The sequence below is a fragment of the Anabrus simplex genome, chromosome 9 (genome assembly GCF_040414725.1).
Source record: "Anabrus simplex isolate iqAnaSimp1 chromosome 9, ASM4041472v1, whole genome shotgun sequence".
Classification (NCBI taxonomy): domain Eukaryota; kingdom Metazoa; phylum Arthropoda; class Insecta; order Orthoptera; family Tettigoniidae; genus Anabrus; species Anabrus simplex.
Window position 1 is genome coordinate 121,793,388 of NC_090273.1, and position 14,692 is coordinate 121,808,079.

The 14,692-nt window shown below is 36.7% G+C and overlaps 1 protein-coding gene across 3 annotated transcripts in view; it reads right to left on the minus strand.

The window, feature by feature from the left end:
• LOC136881276 (thiamine transporter 2) overlaps positions 1-14,692 on the minus strand; it is a 150,326-nt gene that overhangs the window by 21,994 nt on the left and 113,640 nt on the right. For all 3 annotated transcript variants that reach the window (XM_067154056.2, XM_067154055.2, XM_067154054.2), the window contains exons 3-5: positions 11,542-11,712; positions 3,837-4,050; positions 764-1,053 (exon numbers count right to left, since the gene is read on the minus strand). In XM_067154056.2, the coding sequence (XP_067010157.2) occupies positions 764-1,053; positions 3,837-4,050; positions 11,542-11,712 (675 nt within the window). The remainder of the gene's footprint in view (positions 1-763; positions 1,054-3,836; positions 4,051-11,541; positions 11,713-14,692) is intronic.

The window sequence follows — 14,692 nt, forward strand, 5'->3', positions numbered from 1 at the left end:
GGACAAATTGGGGCAAATATTCATCTATAGGAAGAGGAGTTAGGGACTGGAATAATTTACCAAGATAAATGTTCAAGAAATTTCCAAATTCTTTGCAATTTTTTAAGAAAAGCCTAAGTAAACAACAGATAGGGAATCTGCCACCTGGTTGACTGCCCTAAATGCAGATCAGTGGTGATTGACGATTGATTTCACTCCAACATTGGATACTATATAGAAGTGGATTCAAGTGAAGGACACCCTGGGAAAAAGCCTCAATACTAATACTGGTAATCTTTCTGGGACAAGAAGGTTAAACATCCTGAGTTAGAAAAATCTCATGGAATATGTGTGTAAAATATGAGCAGATGGATTGTTGGTACCGGTATCTTGGAGGGGCCTCTGAAGGCTCAACATTGCAGCCATCATGCACATTCCTCATACTGAATGTGGCTGCAGGGAACATCACATCACACTAGAAGAAATGGTTTCCAAGAGTTTTCAAAGTCGCATCCATTTTCAATGTGATGGACGGGACTGAAGACGATACAGTGTGGCTAACATCATCTGAGAGTGAAAACTTGATTATGACAGTGATGCACAATGAATACTAAATGTTGCCAGCATGCCTGTACTGAGGAATATATTGATTACATTTTTTACAAGATACATAGTGTGAATTAAGTATAAATAATTTTGATGTCAAAACTATTTTATAGTTTTCCCCTACAATTTTAGGTAAAAAGGAATCCAGCCTATACACACATAAATATTATAAGCTCACCTGCAAATATCCACAAGTACCAAGAGCCCACCACATGGACCATTTGACCACCAATGGGTTAGTGAATGCTTGTTTGAAATCTTGCCAGAGATAAGTACAGGCCATTAAGAACAATTCTCGTATGCCCTCAGGTCTGGAGTTCTGTCCACTGGATATATCTGAGGAACTGTTGTTAATTGCAGAGGCAACATTATTTTCCAAAACAGCTGAGCTGTCTTCTCGACGGTGGAAATAGAGGCTGTGCTTGACTGAAGGGAGGAGAAAGGCCCATATTGCTAACATTATCTCAGCTGGAACACAAAGAACAGTATAAATAACAGACTATTCAAAACAAACCATTACAATAATGAATACAGGACCAAATTGCAGGAAAACTGTTTGTTATCATAATAGAAAGGAACTTGATAAAAATATATAGTTTTAACCACCGAATCAATACATTACACTATAATCTGAAAAGATTATCTATGAAAAAGTAGTGGATATGTTTTGGTTCTTAGAGCAATCATCAGCACATAAACACTACAAACACTTAAATAAGATTATAAGGACATTAAAATACAGATGTGAGGACATTTTTTAACACTAATACAATTGATAGAAAGATGTAGGGAAGCAGTAATGATATTTAAGAAAAATCAAAACAAAATGTAGGATTTCATTGATGAAAAGTTTGTAGAATCACCACAAGATGGCCAAATATAATATTATAAAGTTCAAAGACATCAAAGCACAATATAAAGGAGAACTTCACACTTGAAGATTGTATGATGCTGCAGGGCATCATGTAATAATCTCGCCAAGATGAATGCAGTGGGTAGGTGTAAAGTTCTTGCATCAAATGTGACATCTTCTTGTCAAGTAATGTTGACTTCTTCATATGTTCCATCATATCATTTGCTTATATGTAAAATATTAAAAGGTTTAAAGATATCACTTATAAAATGGAATAGTGTTATGTGCTGATGATGGCTTCAAGAGCCGAAATATGTCCACTATATTAAAAAAACAAATCATTCAGATTATAGGCGCGTATTGGTTAAGTGGTTAAAACTATGTATTTTTCTCCCATTATAGTCAATACGGACCAATATGATTATGATTACTTGTAATAATAGAAAGAACACACAGAAAGTTTCATTTAAAAAACTGTATTTACACCCTTGAAAAAGTCTCAAAACTAATACCAGTATCTTTTTGGGGCAAGAAGGTTACGTTTAAACCTCCTGAGTTTAAAGAATCTCATGGAATATGTACCGTATGTAAAATATGAACAGATGGATTTTTCGGTAACTTGGTAGTTCTCTGAAGGCCTTAAGACAGCAGGCACCAAACACATTCCTCATACAAAAAGACAGTCATCAAAACTGGATATCTATCAAGATGGCTCCTGAATGAGTGTTGATGCCCACCCTCCTAGTGAAGCTGAGAAGCAGAAATTAATTTGTTGGGTCTGAGAAGAAATGGATGTAGAATAATTGGAGATAGTCCTTGTCTCCCTTTCTGTTGGTTCCTATTCCTACACTGACCTGTTATTGTGTGTTCCTATTCATTTCCTTCTGTAAATGATATCATTTGTCCATTGTTTGTGCCTTTCCATAAATTTTGTGCTAAGCAGGTTACCTTGTTGGAGTACTTTCAGCCAATTATATTAGGCTGTCTTCAGAAACTGACTCCTGGGACATGAACACTTGATATGTCCCTATTACTGACAATACAGTTAAAAAGGATTGTTTTATATGATGTGGTTATGTGGTTATATGGAGTATATGCCCATCTCCATGGCTAAACAGTCAGCAGGCTGGGCTTTGATCCAGGTGGTCCCAAGTTTGATTTCCGGCCAGGTCGGGGATTTTAATCTTAATTGGTTAATTCATCTGGCTTGGAGGCTGGCTGTTTGTGATGTCTTGAACATTAGAAATCATCTTGGGTAGGGCAGACATGCAGGTCGCCTACAGGTCATCAACTAGATAAAGACCTTCATACGCCATTATAACAATAATATATTTTTACAATTGGACTTACATTGCACTGACACAGATAGGTCTTATGGTGAACAACAACACCAAGAAGAAGAAGAAGAAGAAGAAGAAGAAGAAGAAGAAGAAGAAGAAGAAGAAGAAGAAGAAGAAGAAGAAGAAGGGCTTTTTCAGGGGTAATGTGGGGGGTACGTGTACTTCTTAAATATTTTCCGTGGTTTCCCATTTTCACACCAGGCAAATGCCGGGGCTGTATCTTAATTAAGGCCACGGCCACCTCCTTCCAATTCCTAGGCCTTTCCTATCCCATCGTCGCCATAAGACCTATCTGTGTCGATGCAACGTAAAGCAAATAGCAAAAAAACAAAAAAAAAGTTTACAGACTGTTTAAGAAAAAGATATTAGTACATTTCTATCTAGTCCGGCAAACATAACTTCAGACTTGAAAATTCATCAATCATCTGGCGTCAACACACTGTTCACAACAGCTGGAGTAGTTTTTGAGTAATCTTTGATTTAAATCAACCTACTGAATCAGTTTCTCTTGGTCGGAAACTTGGCACTAAGCAAAATGAGTAAATAAGTAAAATAATTAGAAATATGGAGTTGCAGTTACCACTTTGACATGTTGACCACAAATAAAATAGCGTAATCAACTTTTCTATAAACATGTCAGCCTGGAAAGTGACAACCGGGCACAATTGCCGATAATTGTAAGAACGTGATGTTTTGTAGACTACAACTGAGAGTACCCCTTAACATCTTAAAAAAAAAAGAAAAAAGCACACTGATGACAACAACAACAAGTTGAAAAATGAAGCCAAAAGATTTCAGCAGCAAAAGCTGGTTTCAAATAAATAGAGTTTATTGAATGGCAGGACAGAGTGGAGTGAAATGGTTAAATAAAGGAATTCAATTAATACAGTACCGGTACGTGATATTCAGAATTTCTGATATTCTATGCAGCATTAAACTTTAAAAGCAGCACACTGTTACTACTTCTCTGATCTAAGAAATTTTGTAAGTATGGAATGTCTGTAATGAACATATTAACGAATGAATAAGTGAATGAATGAATTACATGGTGCACTAACCTACAAGTGTAAGATAATTAAGCTCAGAGTATGATGTCAGTCCACTTGAGATCAATGCCTGGCATACAGAACTGGACAGAAATCGGCCAAGCAGAAATGCTGTACGTATGTGACTAGTTACAGCTTGATAGTGCTCTTTTTCTACTTGAGCATAGATGTAAGTGAAGTATGCCACTTCTGATGCTAGGAACATTCCAAACCAAAATTCTGCTGCCTGTAAAAACATTCATTCTTTTAGAACATATTTTATAACATCAGACGACATGGAGAATAAAGAAAGCTGAAATGATATGGAAACAGGATGCAAATGGTAGAAAACATTTCTAAAGAAAGTTTGTGTAAAAATATCCACCAGGAAAGAGACCACAAGGAAGTCCACAAAAGAGGTGGTTGGCTGCAGTAGAAGAGAATCCAGAGAAGAGAGGAGGAAAGATAAAAGAAATATTGGAAACAGGAAAAGAGGGGTGGGAGAGACTGGCAACAAAGGAGAAACTTAATTCATAACCCAACCCAGGAGAGATCGGGAGATGTTAACTGAAGAAGCAGAAGAAGACAAAACTATTACAATTTTATGATAGAAGAAATCTCTATTCATCATTCATCAGTCACTAACTTTAGTGCACACTTCTGTGGGATTTGGTCCAAGGAGTTCTGGGTGCAATTCCTGGCTGGGTTGGGGATTTTAACCTTAACTGTCATTTTGTATACGATTGTGTAATTTGCCATAAGCTAAATAAATAAAAAACTTAATTGGTCTTTTTTTTTTTTTACAGTTTGTTTTACATCACTCTGACATAGATAGGTCTTATGGAGAAAGGCTTAGGAGTGGGAAGGAAGCGCCCGTGGCCTTAATTATGGTACAGCCCCAACATTTGCCTGGTTTGAAAATGGAAAACTACGCAAAATCATCTTTAGGGCTGCTGGCAGTGGGCCTCAAACCCACTATCTCCCAGATGCAAGCTCATAGCTGCGTGCCCCTAACCGCACGGCCAATTCGCCCGGTCAGGGAGGGGCTGTGTGTGTGTGTGTGTGTGTGTGTGTGTGTGTGCGCGCGCGCGCGCGTGCGTGCGTGCTGTCTTCAGCATTAAAATTTATCATAGGTCCCCATCCTCACAAGCACACAGGTCATCTATAGACATCAATTTGAAAGACCTGCACCAGGCCATACTATGTGCAGGGATTTGTTATTGGCATCTAGGCTGTTCGGATGTCAATTTCAAAGTTATTTTTATTTACCAGTTGGTGGAGAAATGGGTCTCTGCTGGATAACCTATGGTGGCCGAGTTTTAATTAAATTTGTCAAGTTAACACCAAATTATATCACCAAAAATCTTTTACAATCCGACATCATACAACATACAGTATCAAATAGACTTTCCTCTGACCATCAAAAATCTGACTACCTCTGCCAGCTTTGGACCTGCAATCTTGGGGTCAGCAGGCCAATAATCTGATCCATTTAGACTGAGGATATTTAGACATTTTGCAAATTTAGTAGTTTTCAACTTTTCAGCTGATCTGCTCATGACGTTACGGAAGATATGGTGATCAATGGTAACAAGCATGACCGAGTTCTATGAGAAAAATTTAATGATATGATGCCCCTACTACTACTTGGCATGAAGTCATTGATTATTGAAATTTTAAAGAATATTTTCACCCTTCACCTTTTTAACCGTGTATTAATCACTTATTTCCTTAATGAAAGTTTTTTTGACCACCTAATTAATACAATAAATTTCTACTAGGACTAGTTTCAGCCGATGTAAACTGCGATCTTCAGCTATTTCATAGCAAGATAGGGTAGTGAAAAGAAGGACATAGTGTCATTAAAATTGAAGGTCTTAATACAAACGTCAAATAAGACTGAATCTTAAAAAGCTATGACCACAAACAGGTCGCAAAAACACATATATGTACACAATTAAAATATTCAGTATAGTCCAAATAGAAGGATTTTTTAAATCTAGACGAACACTTGTTAAAGCTCACTTTTTGTATGTATGTTCACAAATTACTCTTTTTATCAGCATCAGCGGACAATGATAGATTAATGTCATTGTTAATTAACCAGGAATATATATATTTACAACCAGACCCAGAACATTCTGGTCTCTTCAAGGATATAACTATTAAATATCATGTACTGTATGAATGAATGAAAAGCATTGTAAAATGAAAATCCTCATGCATTAATTGTCTAACAGATAGTGTTGGTGGGCGTTGGTTGGATACACACAGGACACAAAGATTGGATTAGGAAAGGAAGCATATATGAACATACATTTAGGCCTCCGTTGCAAAGATTGCGTAAAACTTTGGCATTACTGTCAGAATAATTGAAGTAACAAAAGGAAACAACTGGGTAATGTGCAAGTGAATAATAATATCTAGGTAAAGGAATAATATGTCAGACATATTCCTTCCGTAACATATAAAAAATATATAACATACCATTTAATTTTGATTTTTGGTAGGGGTCCGGACACAATGGATCACCCCTATCGGCGCATCCCAAAAAACATGAAGATTCTGCATGTTATAAACATTCATTGGAGCCAAAAGAATGCAATATATTGTGCAGAATGAATTAAGGTGAAAGAGTTAAGTGGGCCTGTTTAATTTTAGCCTCTATGGATTTTAAAGCAGGGAGAGTTGAATGCTCACATGCAATTAGCCTAGAAATGCCTGTGAAGAAAAACTGGACCATCTGTGAAATAAGCATGGCAGAAGATGGCACGTGGCTTGTGCACATGTGGTCACACGTTTGGCTTTCAGATCAGATATATTAAAGCAAATGACTCCACATCGCAGCTGGCCATGAAAAAATAGCAGACAGCTAACTGACATATGCAGATTAGTCTTGGGTCATGGAGATAACACACTGTGTAGTGTCGTAGCTTGTGCTCGGCAGTCAACAATAAGGAACAGTAGCTGTATCATGTAGAAATTTTCTGCTGCTAAAGAAGAAGAGGAAGAAGAAACAGAAACAGAGACAGTGGTATACAACTTCTCTTTTTTTAAATGTAGGGCTTGTAAATATTGCACTTAATACTCAGATGTACTTGCCTCTTCTCCTCCTGCCTGTCTTCATGAATTGCTTTTTTTTTTTCTGAGACAATTGTCCAAATGTTGACATCAAATCATTTTTTTTCTCCTTACCTTTATTTTTTCCAGTGCATCAAGCACTTTATTATGACCATGATGGGACAGATGCTTTGGGTTCAAAACATTGTTTCTTGTTCATGAAATTCAATGTATTAAAAAATGTCCTTGTTTGACTACTGTGTTGATAAAAATGATCCATTTACAACTACTGTCTGGCACTTATAGGATACAATGAATGTTTGATATTGCAAACAATAAGTTCCATGACCATTCCGTATTGACTTACAGTCCTCAAATATTAATTTTTAAAAGAATTTGTGTTTACAAATACAACTTAGACTAAACACTAAAATTATGTATTGGATTTAGTCATACTGTACAAAAAAAATTTCAGAGCGTGTTACAATCCTCACTGGGTCTAATTCGGCTACTTTAAACAATTGAAAAAGACATCTTAAAAACTTCACAAATATATGAAAATACAATACAAAATGATAATTTAAAATGCCTTTGCTGGCAAGATGTAGTGTTTACAGTGCACTATGTTTTCTGGTATGGGCTATATCAAATTTGTTACTTTCATTGACCTGTCTCAGTCTCATCCTTGGCTTTGACAATATGAAAGTGACTGAGGTATGAGTGATGCTAGTAATACCATTGCTTATGCAGCCAGTCCCTGTTATGAATGGTGTGAAGATATTGCTCATAGGGTCGGTTGGTGCATGCATTTCAGTGGGCTTGGCAGACTGATATGTAATAGCAGCGGCTGGCTCGGCGAGGAAAGTAACGGGAAACTACCGCACTCCTCATTTCCCTAGTACGCCTCTTCAGTGACGCCTAGGCTATTTATGACAGCTGTTGGCGGAGCTACAGAGGATCAAACCAGCCTTCGGGCTGAATACCCAACATACATACAATTAATTTAAATATGGAATCTTTAAAAGTTATTTAAAACTTGAAGTGTATCCTAAAATATCTTCTTGTTTCAGACTTATTAAAAGTTGGTAATATTGTTAAGGAACTTTCTCGTCACAAAGCAGAAATCAGAGTTCTGTATTGACATATTTATTATTATCAGAAATGACCTGTTCAACGATTAAGATCTTTCCCCCTCACACCACTGCCTACTTAGTCTCATAAATATCCAGCTTTATGACAAGAATGTTCTTTAACAATTGCTTCATTAAGTCTGAAACAATAAGATATTTTAAGAAAGCCACTTCAAGTTTTAAATCTGGTGGCCATGGTCATTAAGACTTGAAGTCTACTGTATATGATCTGACACCATGGTTAGCCAGTTCAAGTACCGTTGATCGAAAAAGTGTTCACCATCAGAATGTTGGCCGGCAGGATAAGAGAGCTATTGGCATACAATTTCTAATCACTAGATTGCGTGCCAAAAGCTTGGATTTAATTCCAAATCTCTCCACAGTGCTCATATGGAGTGAGGGCATATGACGCTGTTGATGGCAATTAGTCCATCAGATGAGGACGTAAAGCCTTGGGCAGACCCCGTGACACTATTCGACTGGAGTAGGCTGTGTGCCAGCACCGGGTTTCACCCTCCCCTTCTTACTATCATGCATCACGTCATTCATTTGTCTCGTTAACTCCTCTGAAGAGGAAGGGCATCTGGTCGTAAAAACTCTCTACAAAGATTCATCTCACTTCATACCTGACCCCATAGAGAAACTGGACAAATGTTAGGCAAGCATAGATAGATAGATAGATAGATAGATAGATAGATAGATAGATAGATAGATAGATAGATAGAGATAGATAGATAGATACGAGTTTTAAATAACTTTTTAAGCATCCATGTTTTCATTAATTATCATTTTGTATCACAATTTTTCTAGGCTATCTAGGACAACTGTTGGTGTAGATGTGGAGGACCAAACCAGCCTTTGGGCTGAATACCCAACAGCATACATCATATTTGTATATATTTGTGTAGTTTTTAAGATGTCTTTTTCAATTGTTTAGAGTAGCTGAAGATGGTGCAATGAGGGTTGAAACATGATCTGAAAAGATTTTCGTAGAACTAAATCCAACACTGAATTTTAGTGTTTATTCTAAAAGGTGGACCAGTAAATACAAATTCTTTTAAGAATTAATATTTGAGAAATGTTTGATATATACATGGAGACATTTGAAAATGGGTCAGCAAGCATATACTGCCAAGAGCACAAGGCTCATCCAGCTGGTAACACAAGTTGCGCTGTGTTCCTTTCACATTAGTCTAAAAACCATCTCGAGAATAATAAAATGTGCTTAATTTTCCATATCGGCCAACTGCACGGCGCTTTTTAACATGATTCTTTGATAATGATATCAGTTATAGTGTCACATATGGTGAGCCACATGCCATCTATTGCTGCCTTTAGAGGTCAGCGTTCTTAGGTCAGTAAGATTATTTGTTATAAATTGAGTTCACTTTGGAGGTATTAGTAATAGAACTGGTTGAACTAACAATTGATTGTTAATTTCATTAACTAATTCAATCTCAACCCATCACAAATTCATAATTACTGAAGAGTTAACAAATCTATCTTTATGATCTAAATAGTTACCAAGCACCCATTAGCAAATTTTTTCCATTACTATTTTCTCATTTCAAGAAGTTAAAAATGATCTGATGATGTGAGTGCTATGCTGGCAAATTTCAACCCTGGCACTGAAAAGAAACACATTATCTTTTATATTCATCGTATAACTAATAAATTACCACTTTCTTGTTAATGAAAGGAACGTATACATTTGTTTAATGACTGTGAGATATTGAAATTTTTATTTATTTATTTATTTTTTTGCTAGTTGCTTTACGTCGCACCGACACAGATAGGTCTTATGGCGACGATGGAACAGGAGAGGGCTAGGAGTGGGAAGGAAGCGGCCATGGCCTTAATTAAGGTACAGCCCCAGAATTTGCCTGGTGTGAAAATGGGAAACCACGGAAAACCATTTTCAGGGCTGCCGACAGTGGGGTTCGAACCTACTATCTCCCAAATACTGGATACTGGCTGCACTTAAGCGACTGCAGCTATCGAGCTGAGTTTGAAATTTTTTTTTTGTACACTTCTTAATTCCTATACAATCGTCGCCATAAGACCTATCTGTGTCGGTGCGACGTAAAGCCCCTAGCAAAGAAAAAAAAAAACTATACAATGATGAAAAGTTCATGTTTTCTCATGAATAAATTATTGCACTAATGCTTGCTAATAATAATTTTACAGGTTGTATGAATAACTGGGAATTTGCTGTAGATCACTGATGATCTGGAATACAGAATCACAAGAGAGAACCCAAAGGAAATTTAGATATTGCAGGGAAAGTTTTGAATACAAAGCAGCAATTTTTTTATTACATTCCTTCTTGTGGGGTATCAACAACAATTTGTTTTACAGCATTGACATGTTGCATTATATGTGTTTATAACTGGGAAGTCATTACATGAGGTCTAAGGGACAAATTTGAATAGTCATATACGGTACCTAGAGTTTGGAAGTTTATGATAAAAGGAATAATGGTAGGTATAAAAAAGGGATAAAGGAACAAATTTATAGCCATACTAGACTGTCTATCTGACTACATACAATGCATATCAGTACCAATAATCATTGGCATTTCTGGGCAGAAAATATATCTTATGAGACCTTGTTATGACATCATGATTCCCGAACATACAGTATGAAGTTCCTTGCACCATCCTGACTTCCAGTATTTACCCTGCAAACTATTTGCTCCTGAGGGTCATGCTTATTTGATATAAAAAAGGAAAGGATTCTTCAGTGGGCAGCATTCAATTTATAAATATGAGAATGTATTATTAAATATGGGCTTGAGGATGATTAAAGAAATTACTTTGTTTAATTGAAACCAAATGAACTTGATAATTAAAATGAACAATATTTTTCCATTCTTTCAAATATATGACTGAGTGGAATGTTCAGCTTAAGAATTTGTTTTTAAGATAAGAAAAAAATTTGTGAGCTTTAGTCTAATGACTGCTGAAGTTTTTAAAATATCCTAAGATTACTAGTGATCATCATCACAATTTGTTTTACCCATTTCTGAGGGTCATGATCCCTTTAACCATGCTTCTCTAGCCTAGGTGATTCTAAGTAGTTCTTAAGGTCTGCTGAAGAGGTTAATTGTTAAGGTTAATAGATTTCTATTAAAAGTGTGTAATAAATCCATTTTATTGTCATTTTCAAATATCAACCTAAGGATTTCTTCTTCATAAAATATCAATAATGAGGGTGAAATGATTTGTTATTCACTAAAATGAAATTCTATGAATGTACATGAATATAGTAACACAAGGATGTTATTTGAACTTAATGCTGAATCAAGATCATCATCATCATCATCATCATCATCATCATCATCATCATCTGGAGTTTCCAGCTGTTGGCTGGGTCTGCTTGGTTACATCAAGATATCTAAGCCAATATGTTCCTGATTGAAAAAGAACAATGAATGGATCAAACAACAAAGTTCATGATAGGCAAAAAGAACAGAGTTAGAAAGTAAAGGAACATCAGGATTATAATACCATGAATTTTTAAAACAGCAATACTTATTTCTCAAATACCTGCATGGCAGCAATATTGGTACCCCAGATAAACAGACTCCAAGTTGCCACACCAGATAGAGCTAGGACGATAATGACTGGCTTGTACCTAACCATATCAGTTATAAGGAACACCACGACTAGTAGCGATAGCCATGAGTATGTTTCTACGGGGAAAACTCGTTGATTCACCTGTAACACATGAGATGGCAAAATTACAATATTGGTAATTTGCAAGCATACATCAATTTTATTGAACTTTCAATGTAATTCTGACAGTCAGAAATATTAACATATTACCTATAGAGTATTTAAGAAACTAGAACACTTGTGGTCCTTACAGTTTGTAAGAGCCTTGGCTTGGGCTTATCATTGGGTTTAGGAAAGGTTATTCCACTGAAGCTCAACTGTTATTCTCTATAGAGTGATAAATAAGTTACAAGATTGTGAGCAACTGCAACGTGACCTCGAAAATGTTGTGAGATGGACAGCAGGCAATAGTATGTTGATAAACGGGGTTAAAAGTCAGGTTGTGAGTTTTACAAGTAGGAAAAGTCCTCTCAGTTTTAATTACTGCGTTGATGGGGTGAAAGTTCCTTTTGGGGATCATTGTAAGTATCTAGGTGTTAATATAAGGAAAGATCTTCATTGGGGTAATCACATAAATGGGATTGTAAATAAAGGGTACCGATCTCTGCACATGGTTATGAGGGTGTTTAGGGGTTGTAGTAAGGATGTAAAGGAGAGGGCATATAAGTCTCTGGTAAGACCCCAACTAGAGTATGGTTCCAGTGTATGGGACCCTCACCAGGATTACCTGATTCAAGAACTGGAAAAAATCCAAAGAAAAGCAGCTCGATTTGTTCTGGGCGATTTCCGACAAAAGAGTAGCGTTACAAAAATGTTGCAATGTTTGGGTTGGGAAGAATTGAGAGAAAGAAGAAGAGCTGCTCGACTAAGTGGTATGTTCCGGGCTGTCAGCGGAGAGATGGCGTGGAATGACATTTATAAACGCCATTCAAACTTATTCGTCTACTAAAGTAGGAAAGATCATAATATGAAGATAAAGTTGGAATTCAAGAGGACAAACTGGGGCAAATATTCATTTATAGGAAGGGGAGTTAGGGATTGGAATAACTTACCAAGAGGGATGTTCAATAAATTTCCAATTTCTTTGAAATCATTTAGGAAAAGGCTAGGAAAACAACAAATAGGGAATCTGCCACCTGGGCGACTGCCCTAAATGCAGATCAGTACTGATTGACTGATACTGATTGACTGAACTTTTATAATTCCAGCAAGATATAGCTGATATTTTAGATTCAGGAGGTCAAATGGATTGTATCACTATTGACCTATCTAATGCTTTTGATAAGGTAGATCTTGGGAGATTACTGATAAAAATGAGGGCAATTTGACTAGACAAACGAGTGGTTGAATGGGAGGCAATGTTTCTAGAAAACTGAACTCAAAGAATTGGAGTAGGTGAAGCGTTATCCGATCCTGTAATGATTAAGAGTGGGGGGGGAGGGCTGCAGGACAATATTATTGGACCTTTATGGTATCTTATATGTATAAATGATGCGAGTAAAGATCAGGAATCACAGGTAAGGATATCTGCAGATGATGTTATACTGTACAGAGTAGTAAATTAATTGCAGGTTTGTGGGCGTCTGCAGGGGGACTTAAACAATGTAGTAAGGAGGACAGCAGACAATTGTATGAATGTGAATGGGATGAAAAGCCAAGTTCTTTCACCAAGAGGAAGTCCTCTCAGTTTTGATGGGGTGATAGTACCTCATGAAGAACAATGTAAGTACCTAGGTGTTAATATAAGGAATGATCTTCATAGGGGTAATTATATTAACGAGGTAGTTAAGAAAGGTTGCAGATCTTCTCACATGGTTATGAGAGTATTTAGGGGTTGTAGTAAGGATGTAAAGGAGAGGGCGTATAAGTCTCTGGTAAGACCGCAGTTAGAGTATGGCTCCAGTGTATGGGAACCTCACTAGGACTACTGTCCGGCTCCATGGCTAAATGGTTAGCGTGCTGGCCTTTGGTCACAGGGGTCCCGGGTTCGATTCCCGGCAGGGTCAGGAATTTTAACCTTAATTGGTTAAATTCTCTGGCATGGGAGCTGGGTGTATGTGTCGTCTTCATCATCATTTCATCCTCATCACGACGAGCAGGTCGCCTACGGGTATCAAATAAAAAGACCTGCACCTGGCGAGCCGAACTTGTCCTCTGACACTCCCGGCACTAAAAGCCGTACGCCATTTCATTTTTACCAGGACTACTTGATATGGAATCTAGAAAAAAGTTCAAAGGAAAGCAACACGATTTGTTCTGGGTGATTTCCGACAAAGGAGTAGTGTTACTAAAATGTTGCAAACTTTGAGCTGCAAAGACTTAGGAGGTAGGAGACGATATAATCGACTATGCGGTATGTTACATGTGATAAAATTCATTTTTGGGTCCGTATTGAAAGTATTTGTATAAATAACACTAGTATGTTTTTATTATTCTCCCACCTATTCAATACAATACAATCTTAAAAGTTTTGAGCTGTCAGTGGGGAGTTGATGTGGAATGACATACTGTAAGTAGAAGAATAAGCTTGAGTGGAGCTTTAAAAGTAGGAAACATCATAATATGAAGATAAAGTTGGAATTCAAGAGGATAGATTTGGGTAAATATTCATTTATAGGATGAGAAATAAGCGATTGGAATAAATTATCAAGGGAAATGTTTGATTAATTTCCAAGTTTGTTGAAAATATTTAAGGTCGATTGATTGATTGATTGATTGATTGATTGATTGATTGATTGATTGATTGATTGATTGAAGATGACTGCTGACCAGCCAGATGGCCTTAAAATACTGGAATGACACATGAACATTGTAACAACTTCCTTGGCTGTGTTAAAGACATATGGAAAAAACATGACAAACAAATGGCCTTCCTTCCAATACTATATGTCTTGGTGGTACATTCTTTTCAACATGGATGGCAATATTTATAACATTCCAATAATGGTTTCCTGTGTTAAGTAAACAAACATTATTGTGAAGATTTAAATTCCTTAAATATGTCTCTGAGAATACTCCATCTGTTAGCACACTTGAATCTGTGCTTTGTAAGTTTATTTTGAATGGGATTCACTGATACCGA